The sequence below is a fragment of the Chrysochloris asiatica genome, unplaced genomic scaffold (genome assembly GCF_000296735.1).
Source record: "Chrysochloris asiatica unplaced genomic scaffold, ChrAsi1.0 scaffold00174, whole genome shotgun sequence".
NCBI lineage: Eukaryota > Metazoa > Chordata > Mammalia > Afrosoricida > Chrysochloridae > Chrysochloris > Chrysochloris asiatica.
In genome coordinates, this window is record NW_006408692.1 from 4,574,580 (window position 1) to 4,588,585 (window position 14,006).

The 14,006-nt window shown below is 42.4% G+C and overlaps 1 protein-coding gene across 1 annotated transcript in view; it reads left to right on the forward strand.

The window, feature by feature from the left end:
• ELK3 (ELK3, ETS-domain protein (SRF accessory protein 2)) overlaps window positions 1–14,006 on the forward strand; it is a 104,386-nt gene extending 90,380 nt beyond the window's left edge. Inside the window, exons 4-5 of the mRNA XM_006871803.1 lie at window positions 7,988–8,110; window positions 13,248–14,006. Coding sequence (XP_006871865.1) covers window positions 7,988–8,110; window positions 13,248–13,340 — 216 coding nt within the window. The 3' untranslated portion in view covers window positions 13,341–14,006. The remainder of the gene's footprint in view (window positions 1–7,987; window positions 8,111–13,247) is intronic.

Genomic DNA, 14,006 nt, shown 5'->3' on the forward strand with positions numbered 1-14,006 from the left:
CCTCCTCAACATGTAAAGGGATTCTTGTTAGCTGCAGGGGAGTTAGCCCCCAACTCACAGCAACCCCAGACACTGCCCTGTCCTGCACCATCCCCACGATTGGTTGCAGATCAGAACTGTGATCCAGAGGGTTTTGATTGCTTAATTTTCTGAGTAGATTCCCAGGCTTTTCTTCCTAGTCCATCTTAATAATCTGTAAACCCTGCTGAAACCTGCTCAACATCCTAGCAGCACTGATGCATGGGTGGTGGCCGTGCACTAAGTGTACTCAGAATTAACCCTGTGTTGTTGGTGTTATTGTGAAGTGCAGCAGGAAAGGGAAGGGGAGTGGGTAACGGGGGAGTTATTGCCAGGAAGGCTCCACAGGCCGTCCAGAGACCCTGAGTTGAGGTGAAAGGCAGTTTGTATCTCAGTGAGGGAGAATGTCCGCTGGTTTGTTGATGGGGCAGTGAGCGCAGGGATGATGACTTGTTCTGTCTCTGTATCTCCTGCACCTACTACATGCTGTGCATTCACTCAGTATTTGTTGAATGACTAGATATAGAGTGTATTATTTGACAGGGTTGCTGTGAGTCGGAACCGACTCCACAGTACGTAACAACAACTGTTGACAGGAATGGAGGAATTGTCAGAAACAGTCTGAAAATGGGGTGCATTCCAAGAGGAGATAGCCATTAGGTGATAAGCGAGGCAAGCTAGAGTTACAGCTCAGCTCAGTTTATCCAAGTATTCATGAGGCGGTGCTACAGGAGGTATAAAGAGGAGCAAAGTGCCCTGACGGCTGTGCAGAGGTATGAGAAAAATATGCAGAATACCACGGTATGAGGCAGAAAATGTTAAATACTAAGAAAAAAAGTGTTATGTTCTTGTTTGGTGCCATTGAGTTGGTTCTGACTCACCGTCCCTATGCACAACAAAACACAACACTGCCTGGCCCTGAGCCAACCTTACTGTTGTTGCTATGCTCGAGCCCATTGCTGTTGTCACTGTACCAATCCATCTCGTTGGGGGGCTTCCTCTCTTTTGCTGACCCTGCACTTTACCAAGCATGATGTCCTTCTCCAGGCTCTGATCCCTCCTGCCAGCATGAGAGATGACGTCTCACCATCTTCACGTCTTCAGAGCATACTTCTTCGAAGACAGATTTGTTTATTCTTCAGGCAGTCCATGGTACTGTCTGTATTCTTTGCCAACACCCTAACTCAAATGCATCCGTTCTTCTGGGGTCTTCCTTTTTTATTGTCCATCTTTCACATGCATCTGAGACTTATTGAAAAGGTGGATCAGGTGCACCTTAGTTCTCCAAGTGACTAAGTGTTGTGAGGACTTAGAAAAATAGAAAGCCCATCTGGTTGAGGGGTCTTATCTGAAGACTCTCAGGATTGTCTGGCATTTAGTGAGCAGGGGTAGGAAAGAGGAGGAAGTTGGGGGCATGAGCAGATGTGAGCAACGATATCGTTGCAGGGCACGTCTGGACAGCACAGCTCACCTGGTTTAGCTCCAATGAGCAGGCTTTTTTAGGAGACTGCCTATTAGCTGGAAGAAGAACCATCGGGGTTTGTGGTTGTGTGCCTTCCAGATGTTTCCAACTCATAGTGATGACCGTGCGTGACAGAATGGAACAACCCCATTAAGGTTGCCCAGGCTGTGATCTTTATGGGAGAAGATCACCAAGCCTTTTATCCCACACAGCTGCTGGTGAGATCAAATCGCCAACCTTTTGGTTAGTAGCCTAGTGCTTAACCAGTGTGCCACCAGGACACTGAACTGACAAGGAGGATGAAAAGGAAATCCTGGTAGGAAAGGCCTTCCCCTTGGAAATGCATGGCCCTTGCTCCCGGGGTCATCTGCTTCCCCGGCAGCTGATGTGCTCAGGAGTTTCCATTGCTGAGACTTCTAGCTGAGATAGTCTGTGGTGAAGGCACCCGAAACCAACCACATCCACTTCCATCGAGTCAGTTCTAACCCTAGCAACCCTGTAAGACAGCAGAAATGGCTCCGTAGGGTTTCAGAGACTGTAAATCCTTACAGAAGCAGACAGCCTCCTCTTTCTCCCTCAGAGCAGCTGGTAAGTTTGAACCACCAACCTTTTGGTTAGCAGCCCAATGCTTAACCCACTGCACCACTAGGAGTCCTTTGGTGAAAGACCGAAAGCTCGAGTTTTGCTTGTGGCTTCTTTCTTTAACCTCGATTCCTCAGACCCAGCTTACCCTGTAGGACTCCAGGGATCTGTGGAGAGGTGATGAAGCTCACACTGTACCCGAGATGACCCAGGCTTTACAGGAACCTTCCTTTAAAAAAACAACCAAATAGTTCTTTCCTTCAGACCACAGGCGCTTCAGGGAGAAGAGGGATGGGAGGGAGAGGAGCGAATGAAGTCATTCCACAATATTTATTTGCATATATTATAGAAGACATTTCAAACCATGAGAGACAGAAGGCCTACTGTATTATTCCGAGTACATCCTGTATCCCTTAGAAACAAAATGTGTAAACATCTCACATGCAGACATGGGTACAGATATTTTAGACTGTGGAAATATAGATGCTACTATATATTGCTCAGAGGATTAAAAACGAATGGGTGAGTATTTGTGGCTGCAGATGTGAGAAAAATTGTAGCTATGTTTTGTGCTTTAGGGGATACTCATTGTCTCTTCTGAGCTTTGAGACTGTCATTGATGGGACACTAAGAGACTGGGAACACATTGGTTATTAAATGTGAATGTGGTAGATTGTGGTCGAAAGCTGGCTCCAGAGCAGCGTGCAAATATTAGTCTTCAGGTCACCTGAGCTTGTGGCCTTGAGCCTAACACAGGTGAGAGGTGTGGACTGACTGGAAGGCATTTGTTTCAGAGTGTTTCAGTCCTGTTGGATATATAGTTAAGAATTTCTCCTGCAAATGGCTGAAGTACATTTAGGAAGTATGTCAGGCAGGCTGTTGAGATGCTGTTGTACTGTATTGTTCAGTCTATCCTGACTCACAACAACCTGATAGGACAGCGTAGAATGGCCTCATGGGCTCTTCAAGGCTGGCGTCTTTACTGGAACAGATCACGAGGCCTTTTCGTCAGTGGTGCAGCTGTTGAGTTCGAACCACCAGCCTTTCGGTTAGTGGTTGAGCACTTAACCATTGCAACACCATGATTCCTTATGTTGGGTCCACTTTGAATTACAGAGAATCCCTGACTTACAACAATGAGGTTCGGTTCTGTTGGATCCTTCATAAATCAGCTCTTTTTTTTTTTTTAGTTTTCATTATTTTTGCTTTTTATTACCAGTATGTACAGGGTCGCTATGAGTTGGAACCGACTCCACGGCACATAACAACAACATCTTTATAAACTGATCTTTATTGGTCTTTGGGGGTTGGAAACATTACATATAAACTTACAGACGTGATGAATCAGCAAATGACATGCTGCAACATGTTGTTACAAGTCATTCTGACCCATAGCGACCCTGTATAGGGTTTCCAAGTAGCAGCTGATGAGTTTGAACCACTGACTTCGTGGTTCAAACCAGCTTTACAGTCCAGCGCATTAACCCACAGCACCACACCAGTACTCCGCTGCAACACAGTATGTTGTTGTTGTTGTTGTTATGTGCCGTGGAGTTGGTTCTGACTCATAGCGACCCTGTACAGGGTTTTCGAGACTGTAAATCTTTATGGGAGCAGAAAGCCTCATCTTTCTCCCGTGGAACGGTTGGTAGTTTCGAACTGCTGACCGTGAGATTAGCAGCCTGATTTGTAACCACTACGCTACCAGAGCACTTTAACATAGTATGTAGTATATGGAAAAAACAAAGTTTGGTTGTAAGTATAATTCCTTGTAACTCAAATATGTTATAAGGGACCACCTGCAATGACAAATTCATCTATTCATTAAAATGTTCATTAAATACTTAGTGTAATAAGGCTATGGGTTAGGCACATACAGGAGTCCTGGTGTGTTGCTATAGCATAGGCTTTGGACTGGTAACTGTAAGATCGGTGGTTCAAACACACCAGCCACTCCTTGGAAACCCTACACAGGGTCTATGAGTTGGAATGGACTTGCCGACACTTGACAATGGTGAGGCACACCTTTAGCTGTTTTATGTAGATCATCTTTCTGATCTTCCTGACAACCCTGTAATGTAAGCATTTTTATTTTCCCCATTTTACAGACTAGGAATCTAAGGCCTAGAGTAGTTAGGGAAGTGTCCGAGATTGCCTAGCTAGAAAGTAGTGGTTCTGAGATTGGAACCTTGGCAGAGCCCATGCTTAACTGCGAATTCTCAACTGCTAAACCAGATGGCCTTATGCACTTGAGAAACTGTCTTGGACTAGAATGAATGTGAAGCTTATTTAAAACATGTATTTATCCTAGTAACCTCAATGGCCAGTCAATATGTAGGAAATGCTGTGGAACCAAAGACTTAAATAACATAGTATAAATTAGTTTACTTTTCAGCAGCTTCACAGCTTGAGAACCTTTTGAATGTTTGTCTCCATTCTCCTGAACAGAGCAGACCTTTCAATCGAGATTTAAGCCAAAGGCTCTTGGTAATTAATGAAGCTGCTGAGGCCAATTCTAGACAAAAACAACACTTTAGCATCTAGCATGATGCAATGTGAAATGGGTGCCTTTGCTGGGGTTCTTCTTATACAAAGTACTTTATTGACATCACAAAACTGCTGAGGGGCTCCTTCCAGTAACCAGAGGTGCAAACCCACCCTGAGCCAGGGAACTCACCTCCTGGGAGAATAGAAACCAGCCAATTTACCAGCTGAGATGCTGAGGCCCGTGGTTTCTTCTACTCTTCAGCCAGCTTGCAGGCCAGGACTCCCGCTGCGTGTGTGCAAGCAAATGTAGTCCTTGGCACACTCGTGGGAAATCCAGAGTTTTGGCTTTACACCCAATCTGACAAGAAAGGATTTAAAAAAAAAAAAAAAAAAAAACTTGCCAAGGAGATGAATTGTCTTTCAACCCTATATCTGGAGTGAAATCTGGAAAAGCAAGCTCAGAGCTTCTGAAGAAGCTCTTGCAGGTTATTTGAGTAGCAAATAAGGAGTCCTGGTGTGGCACAACGAGTTCATGTGCTGGACTGCAAGGTCGGTTTGAACTGCAAAGTCGTCAGTTCAAGCTCAGCAGCTGCTCCTCAGCACTTAACAACAACAACAACAACAACAACAAAGCATTAAAGGGCCATTGAGAGGGAAGGAGAAGCTTGGGAGGTCTTTAAAATGAGTGTGTGTGTGTTTGTAGGCGCTGTATGGACGTTTGTGTGTGTAGGCGCTGTAAGGACATTTTGTGTGTGTGTGTGTGTGTGTAGGTGCTGTGAGGACGTTTGTATGTGTGTAGGCTCTGTAAGGATGTTTGTGTGTGTGTGTGTAGGCGCTGTAAGGACATTTGTGTGTGTGTGTGTAGGTGCTGTGAGGACGTTTGTGTGTGTGTGTGTGTGTGTGTAGGCACTGTATGGATGTTTGTGTGTGTCTGTAGGTGCTGTAAGGACGTTTGCTGTAGAAAAATAAGAAAATATAGGTAACATTCCAGTGGCCACCAAACACATGGAAAAGATGGTCAGCATCATTAGTCATCAGAAAGATGCAAATCAAAGCCACAATGATATACCATTTCATTCCCACTGGGAAAACAAATAAACAGAAAATAACAAATGCTGATGAGGATGTGGGGAAACTGAAAATTGCTGGTGGGAATGCAACGTGGTAGTCAGGTTTAGAAAATTCTAGTGGTTCCTCAAAACACTAAAAATAGAACTACCATATGAAGCAGCAATTCCACTCCTACACACATACAGAGACTTGCACACCAGTGCTGAGTGCAGTACTAGTCACAGTAGCCGAAGGTGGAAACAACCTAAGTGCCTATCAACAGATGAATGGATAAACAAGATGTCGTACATACATACAATGGAATACTACTTAGCCAATAGGAAAATGAAGTTTTGAAACATGGATGGTGCCATTGAGTCTGTTCCGACTCATAGCAACCCTATACACATCAGAACCAGATACTGCCCAGTCCTGCACCATCTGTAATGGAAGACATTGTTGTTGTTATGTGCTGTGGAGTTGGTTCCGACCCATAGTGACCCTGTACAGGGTTTCCGAGGCTGTAAATCTTTACAGGAGTAGAACGCCTCATCTTTCTCCCGCGGAACAGCTGGTAGTTTGGAACTGCTGACCTTGAGGTTCACAGCCCGATTCGTAACCACTACGCTACCAGAGCTCCTTAATGGAAGACATTATGCTAAGTGAAATAAGTCAATCACAAAAAGAAAAATACAGTATGACCTCAAACCAAAACAACTCACTGCCATCGAGTGGTTTCCAACTCAAGGGGACCCCATAGGACAGAGAAGAACTGCTCTTAGGGTTTCTAAGACTGTAAACCTTCACAGGGGCAGACAGAGTCATTTTTCTTTCACCGAGTGGCAGCTGGGTTTGAACTACTAGCCTTACAATTAGCAGCCCAGTGCTTAATCCACTGGAGCACTAGGGCTTTTTTGTATGACAAGACAAATGTGTAGCGAACTTAGATACAAAGGTAAGAAAAAAACCAATGTATGGGAAACAGCACTTGTTAGTGGTTACCAGGGTGGAAGTGTGTGGGGAAGAAGTTCACGATGATGAAAATATGCATTGTGTAAGGGTGACGCTGTACAGCTGATTGTTAGTACTACACCTGTAAAAAGTTCAATTGGCAAAAGTTGTGCAATAAACTTACAACAACACACACAAAACAAAGTAGCTGCTAAGGCTGCTTATGTACAATCAAGCACCTCATGGGATTTGGTTCCTTGGAGGTTTAGGGTCAGGGTTTCATGGGACATTCCAGTGAATCCCTAATAACAATAACATGCCTAGTGTTTCTATTCTACCTCCTAGTTCAATTCGTAGCATCTGGGGTCTTCAAAGCTTGCAAGTGGCCAGCTAAGTAATAACAGTTGGTCTCAATTCACCTGGAGCAATAGAGGAAGCAGGAAAATTAGAATTGGAGGTGGCTGGTTGGTGGCTGTGTACTGTGGAGTCGGCTCTGACTCATAGCGACCCTGTACAGGGTTTCCAAGACTGTAAGTCTTTACGGGAGCAGAATGCCTCATCTTTCTCCCCTGGAACAGCTGGTAGTTTTGAACTGCTGACCTTGAGGTTCACAGCCCGATTTGTAACCACTTTGCTACCAGAGCTCCTTGGAATAGGAGAAGGATATCGAAATGTGCTTTATTACCTCCATGAACAGTTGCCTCCTTTGGGCATGAGCCCAGAAGAATAGGATGGTGTCTGGCTACAATTACTAAACATTTTGTTCACAGAGTCCATGGAAGGTTCTTGATCAAAAGGAGGAAAATGCATAACAACATTTCAAACTCTCTTGGACACCAGACATCACATCCTGGAGTCATGGAAATTGGATCAGTCCCTGAAACTGTTGTCTCAAAAAGGCTGTGTTGAGCATTATGCTCTTTGAAGAACTATCTACATGTGATCAAAATGATAACAGCAACTTGAAAGATTGGATAGGACCCTTAGTGGGCAGTGAGTTTATATTACTAGGGGACGAATAACTCTGAAACGGAGGCTGAGAATCCAAAGGATGTAATCAGTGCCATGGAATCGTATATGTAGAAACTGTTGGGGGAAAAAGAGAAAGTCTAGGTACGAAAAGATAAAAGCCACTCATAGCATCCTGTTTCACCTGGGCATGAATTCTTTAATGTGAAGGGGGAGCCAGTTAAACGTTGACTGCCACCTTGATTTTTTTACTGGAACGATGTGGGATGGTAACTTGTCAGTATGTGTCTCCTTTTCAAAGCTAGTGGAATTTTAGCGATTAAGTAACAATAAACTGGGTCCAGGCTTGCAGGAACAAAGTTGTCAGATGCTTGTGTTCTTGGCCCGTCTCGAGCACACCTGACTGTTGATCCTGGTGGGAGTCAAGCGATACCAACATGAGCATTGTCTATTTGCTTTCTTCCCCAGACACCAAATGGATTGCTTTTGACCCCGAGTCCACTGCTGTCCAGCATACATTTCTGGAGCAGCCTTAGTCCAGTTGCTCCGCTGAGTCCTGCCAGGCTGCAAGGGCCAAACACGCTGTTCCAGGTGAGCATTTGGACCGGAACCCTATTAAATATACAATTTTTAAGTCTCCCCTTCTCCCCCTATAAATCCTACAAAGTAACAGTGCCCTATGTTTGGTTGCACTATTAGGTTTCCAAGGAGAGTTCACAGTAATGGGGTTTGAACACCTTTCAAAGGCAGACATACTCATTGAGGCTAAAATGACTTACTCATATCACGGAAAAGGAACAGTTATGAAGTTCTTGAAGGGTTTTGAAAAAGGCAAAACTTCAAGCATTATTCTTTATAAAAGCTTGTGAAAGACTTTAAAATATGAACAACACTTGAAATAAATTGGAAAAAATGAACGATTTCTTTATACTCTGATAGAAAAAGTATCTGTATCAAGTCTATGAATCACAGTCAAGTGTTCTTCTTCCATAATAAATCACAAGCACCCCAGACATTTGGTTAAAAAATAACTCACACTCTGCTGCTTTATCTTGCAGAGCTCCGGGAGCTAGGTGAGCACCTTCACACACTAGAACCTTGCAGTAGCATCGCTTAGCTATCTCATGGAAATCAGGATTTCCTCTTTGAAACCCAAAGAGTGGGACTCATGGACCCAGATGCTACTGTTTGAATATTTGAGTTTCTCTGGAAAGGGTTCTAGGGACAGAATTGGAACAGGATGAAGTTCAAACCCTTCATTGTTTGGTTCTTCTTTACCTAACTCTAGCCTTACCTCTTCCACCCTGCATACACCCCGCAGTGTGGCTCACCCCAGTTGAAATTCCTCAGCTCTTGCTGCATCTGTTGTTGTTAGTTGGTAAGTGCTATTGATTCCAACTCATAGCGACCCTATATACCAGATCCAAGGAGCAGCTGGTGGGCTTGTACAACCAAGCTTATGGTTAGCAGTCCAGTGCTTATCCTGCAGCACCACACCAGGACTCCCCTGCTGTATCTAGCACTCAGCCATTTGATATTGTGATTGTTCATCTGGAATTATCTCTCCCACTAGACAAGGACCCCAAGAAACCAGAGCTTCATCTTATTCAATGTAGTGTTGCCCGCCCTGGTGTCTAGCACATTCTTTGGCACATTAGGCAGTTCTCATTAGTTACTGTTGACTGATTAAATAAGTAATGCTTAAGAATTCCTCAAGAGGTGTCTAAGAAAGTGTTAAAAAGATGAGCTTGTCATGCTTTTCTGATCTGGTCACTGTGCTTGTCAGCATTATTATTCGCTGAATACCAGCTCTGTGCCAGGAGCTCAGCATGCTGGGAATTAGGGTCTCCTTGGAAGAAGGAGGGAAGGCAAAGAGGTTTTGATTACTATCTTGCTTCTCTGATTTCTTAACGAGGTTGGAGTAGGGTGTCATGATGTGACTATATCCCTAATTAGGTTTCGTTCTCTGCCCTGGCCCCATGTTCTCAAGAAATTGAACTGTGGTCATCCACAGCCAACATGTTGATTCTTAACCATTTTATCTCAGGCAGGGAAACAAAAGCTAGAAATCATGAGCAAAAAGCAAAGAGCAAATAGAATGTTGAGAAAGTTCTAGATTAATTAGGAGTACTAACGAAGGTTTTGATGGAATTCTAGCAGGCCTCATTTTCTAAAAGTCTCAAGATTGAAGCAGCAGTATTCGAATACCGGTCTCTGGTGGCACAGTTGATTAAGTACTAGACTAATAACTGAATCGTTGGTGGCTCAAACCCACCCGGAGGTGCCTCTGAAGTAATGCCTGGAAATCTGCTTCTGAAAGGTCACAGTCTTGAAAATCCTGTGAAGCACTTCGATTCTGCGCACCCGGGTTGCCGTCAGTCAGGACTGACTCGATGGCAGCTAGCAACAAGAAGTGAAGAAGAAAAGAGTTGTATTTGCAATAGAAAGCTCCATGAAGGCAAGAGTGCAAAATTAACTCATCCTAGAATCTAACACAGGGTCTGATGGGCAGTAGGGGCTCAGTAGATCTTTAAATCACTAACGGCCTCTCATTTCCCACCTTTCTGGGGAAGTGCATAGTGAGGTTTGAGAACTATTGGTTGGGAGTTCTCTGAGTTGAGTCCCATTGCCTTAGAAACGACCTTTTCCAAAGTATCAGAGTTGAGGAATATTCCCAGCATGGTTCACGCCTGCAGTGATTCTAAACATGACAGACTCTACTAGAGACTCACAGTTCTCACTCAACCTTATTGTGCAGTAGAATCTGTGTTAAAATCTCCACCCCAGAGCTTCACAATGTGCTACAAATTTCCAAAGTTCCTTATTGATGCTGCTGCTACTGGTCAAAGAATCATACTTGGAGAGCCACCGAGTACTCAACTCTGCAGACTATTTGCACAAGACATTGCTACATTTAAAGATTATGTGCTCAGAATTTATACTAAAAGGGCCTGTCCTCTCTCCGGGAGCCAATCAAAATATGCCTGATGAAAAAGCACAACCCTGTCTGAATGGCTGACAGGTTACACAGCCAAGAGCTTTCATTGGTAGTTAGATCCATGAGACTAAGTAGAACATTTTGTACCTTTAAAGATAATATTACTCTAAAATGAAGAGTCCTGGTGTGGTGCTGTAGGATCAGTACTGGACTTTGAACCACGAGGTCGGCAGTTCAAACCCACCAGCTATTCCTTAGAAATCCTACATAGGGTTGCTTTAAGTAGGAACTGACTTGATGGCACTAACAGCAAATATGAAGAGAGTGGCTGAGTGTGATAAAAGTAGAAAGTAAAAATTTTGAAAATGGTAAACATAGTAAGAGGAATAGTACTTTTTGCTTTTTAAGACTAGAAATTACAAATGATGGGTATTCAGAATTCAGATTACTGTCAACAGTGCCCCTTTCATACTAATGAATAATTTTTTCAGAGTAACAATGACATATATTTTCACATATGCTCCAAGTTTGTTGGAGAAGGAAAAAACTTAGATTTGACCTAGAAAACCAACACCAAGCCAAACCCACTGCTGTCTGTTAGTCATTCTGACTTAGAACAAACCTGCATAGCGTTTCTGAGGCTATAAATCTTTAAGGAGCAGAAAGCCTCATCTTTCTCCCAGGGAGCTGCTAAAGGATTTGAACTGCCGACCTTGTAGTTAGTAGTCCAATGTTTATCCTACAGCACCACCAGAGTTCCTTAAATTTGGTACACTGCTTCAAATACTGGGAAGAATTATTGTTCAGAAATCTGGACAGAGTTAGAAGACATTTCAGAGGGGCAACTAAGAGGAAGACTTTAAGTTGGACTTAAGAAAATAGTGGAAACTAAATGAGTTAAGTGATTTAAAAACTGTCTAGGCACTAAACACATAACACTTGCTGAAATAGCTTGAAAATTGCATAAATTTATTTGTTCTACAAATATTTATTGTACTTTGACATGTGCCAGCCTCTAGAGTTTGATATTTAATGTTTAAATGAAGTTTAATATTTAACTTCACTGGTGGTACTGTAGGATAAGCACTCTACTACTAGCCTCAAGGTCAGCTACTCAAACCCATCAGCTGCTCTGCGGGAGAAAGATGAGGCTGTCTGCTCTTGTAAAGATGTTGTTGTTGTTAAGTGCCATCGAGTCGGTTCCGACCCATAGCGACCCTGTACAGGGTTTCCGAGGGTGTAAATCTTTACAGGAGAAGAAGGCCTCATCTTTCTCCCGCGGAGCAGCTGGTAGTTTCGAACCACTGACCTTAAGGCTCGCAACTCGATTCGTAACCACTACGCTACCAGAGTAAAGATGTAGAGGCTCAGATACCCTGTGAGTTTGGGACGAAACAGGAACTAAGCTAGGAGACAAATCAGGTATCATTGTGACATACACTTCAAAAACCAAATGTAACCCATTGTGGAGTGGATTCCAATGCACAGTGAGGGTAAAGGGCAGAGTGCGACTGCCCCGAGGCTATCAATCTTTACAGAAGCAGGCTGCCCGTGTCTTTCTCCTCTGGGGCAGCTGGTGGGTTCAACCGACATCTAGGTTTTACTGTTCAGTGCTTAACCCGCTGTGCCACAGCACTCCATATGTCATACTTGATCACGATAATCTTGTTGTGAATAGTCACTTACTAAAAGTAGGCCTTGAATGGTTCTTCGTCAGTTGGGAGTATAGCTGATATACAAGGGAGCTTCAAAAAACTTGAGGAAGAATTCCATTTTTCTAAGAAGTTTTTGAAGCCTCCCTCATTATCTATTTTCAGATCTGGAGCTTATAATTTAAGTATATATATATACTTATATTATTTATCCTCTTAATTATAAATACAGATATTATTTTTGCTATTGTTGACTGATCTATTGGATAGTATAATTGCAAAGAGCAATTAACAATTTCTAAGCTTCCAAATAAAAATATCCTTCATCTTTCATCTTAATTGTTGAAGATGGAAGCATTTCTCACTTTTAAGAGTTTCTCGGAAGCAGTTTGATATTATTCGGGAAAATTGATGACAAATTTCAAAATACTTAGTATAAAATAATAGTTCTTTGGGTTTTAGAAAAAACTGACTCACGTAAAGAATCAATGATCTCTAGTTTACAAAACATTTTTTTTTCTCAAGGCAAATCAGCATTCTAAGTAGCTTAGAAACGTTTAGTATTAGAACATGCCATCAGCAGCTCTGCAGGAAAAAATTGGCAGTCTTCTCCCATAAAGATCAACAATATTGGAAACTCAAAAGGATTCGTTCTACTCAGCTCTCTAGGGTCACTATGAGATGGCATCAACTTAAAGGCAGTGGTTTGTTTTTAATTAAACATGTGTTAGCAGCATATAACGTACATAACTATTTTCTAATAGCCTTGGTGTAGTGAGTGTTGTAGGATAAGCATGGGACTGCTAACTGCAAGGTCAGCAGTTCAAACCGACCTGCTGCTCCTTGGAAACCCTATGTGAGTCAGAACTGATTCAATGCCACTTAGTAACAACATCCCTATAAAGCCATTAGTGACATGTTCTGGACCTCCCTGTTTGCTTGGTCTCACTATCTTGGTCAAGCTATCATCTTCTAATCATTGTGTAACATACATTGTAAAAAAGATTTTGTAACACAGATTGACATCTGGCCTCCATCATAGGGATGTTGGGAGAACTGGTCTACTCATCTGTCTAGGGATGAAATTCTTCCCAAAGGAGTTGTAGTAACGATTTTAAAACTCTTTCGTCTCCTACAGTTCCCAACACTGCTGAATGGCCACATGCCGCTGCCCAGTCTGGACAGAGCTGCTTCTCCAGTACTGCTTTCTTCTAGCTCTCAGAAATCCTGATGACGTCTGGCTGCAATTATGGACTCATTAGCTCAAGAAACCAATTTGTCCCCATGGACTAGTTTACCTGTGTCATGAGAAGGACATTGTGAAACTCTGTTAATTTGGTTTGCACTTTTCATAACATGGATAGTCTAGATTTATGTTAGCATTTTTTAAACTTTTTTTATATTCAAGTATATTATGAAAATCTGTTTTGCATTAAATGAATTTTAATGTTGTTTTTTTAAAAATAACCTCTTAGCTCTTAAGTGTTGAACGCTGTTGACAGTGAAGAACTTTTATTCTTAATGGATTTCAGTGTAACTAATAAGGATGTGAATGAAGCTTGTTCTCCCTTTAATTCTACATACGCTGCACTGTGCTTCTAGACACTCTAGCCAGCTGTGCCTTCTTCTGCAGTTAGTTTTATGTAAATGATTTGTATATTTTTTAGTATTAAGAGAAAATGTTTGAAGACAAAACTTAGTATCAAACAGTTCTCTAGTAGAATTTCATTATTCACAAGTAGGCAAATATGAAAGCATATTCATATTACTTTTTCTTTTGTGTTTTCAGTTGTTTAAGAATTGCCTTAGAACTTCTATTGGACTGAAATTCAGTAAATGTAATGTCCAAGTGATGTTTTTATAAGAACAAAATAAGCCATATTTAGACAATAAACAT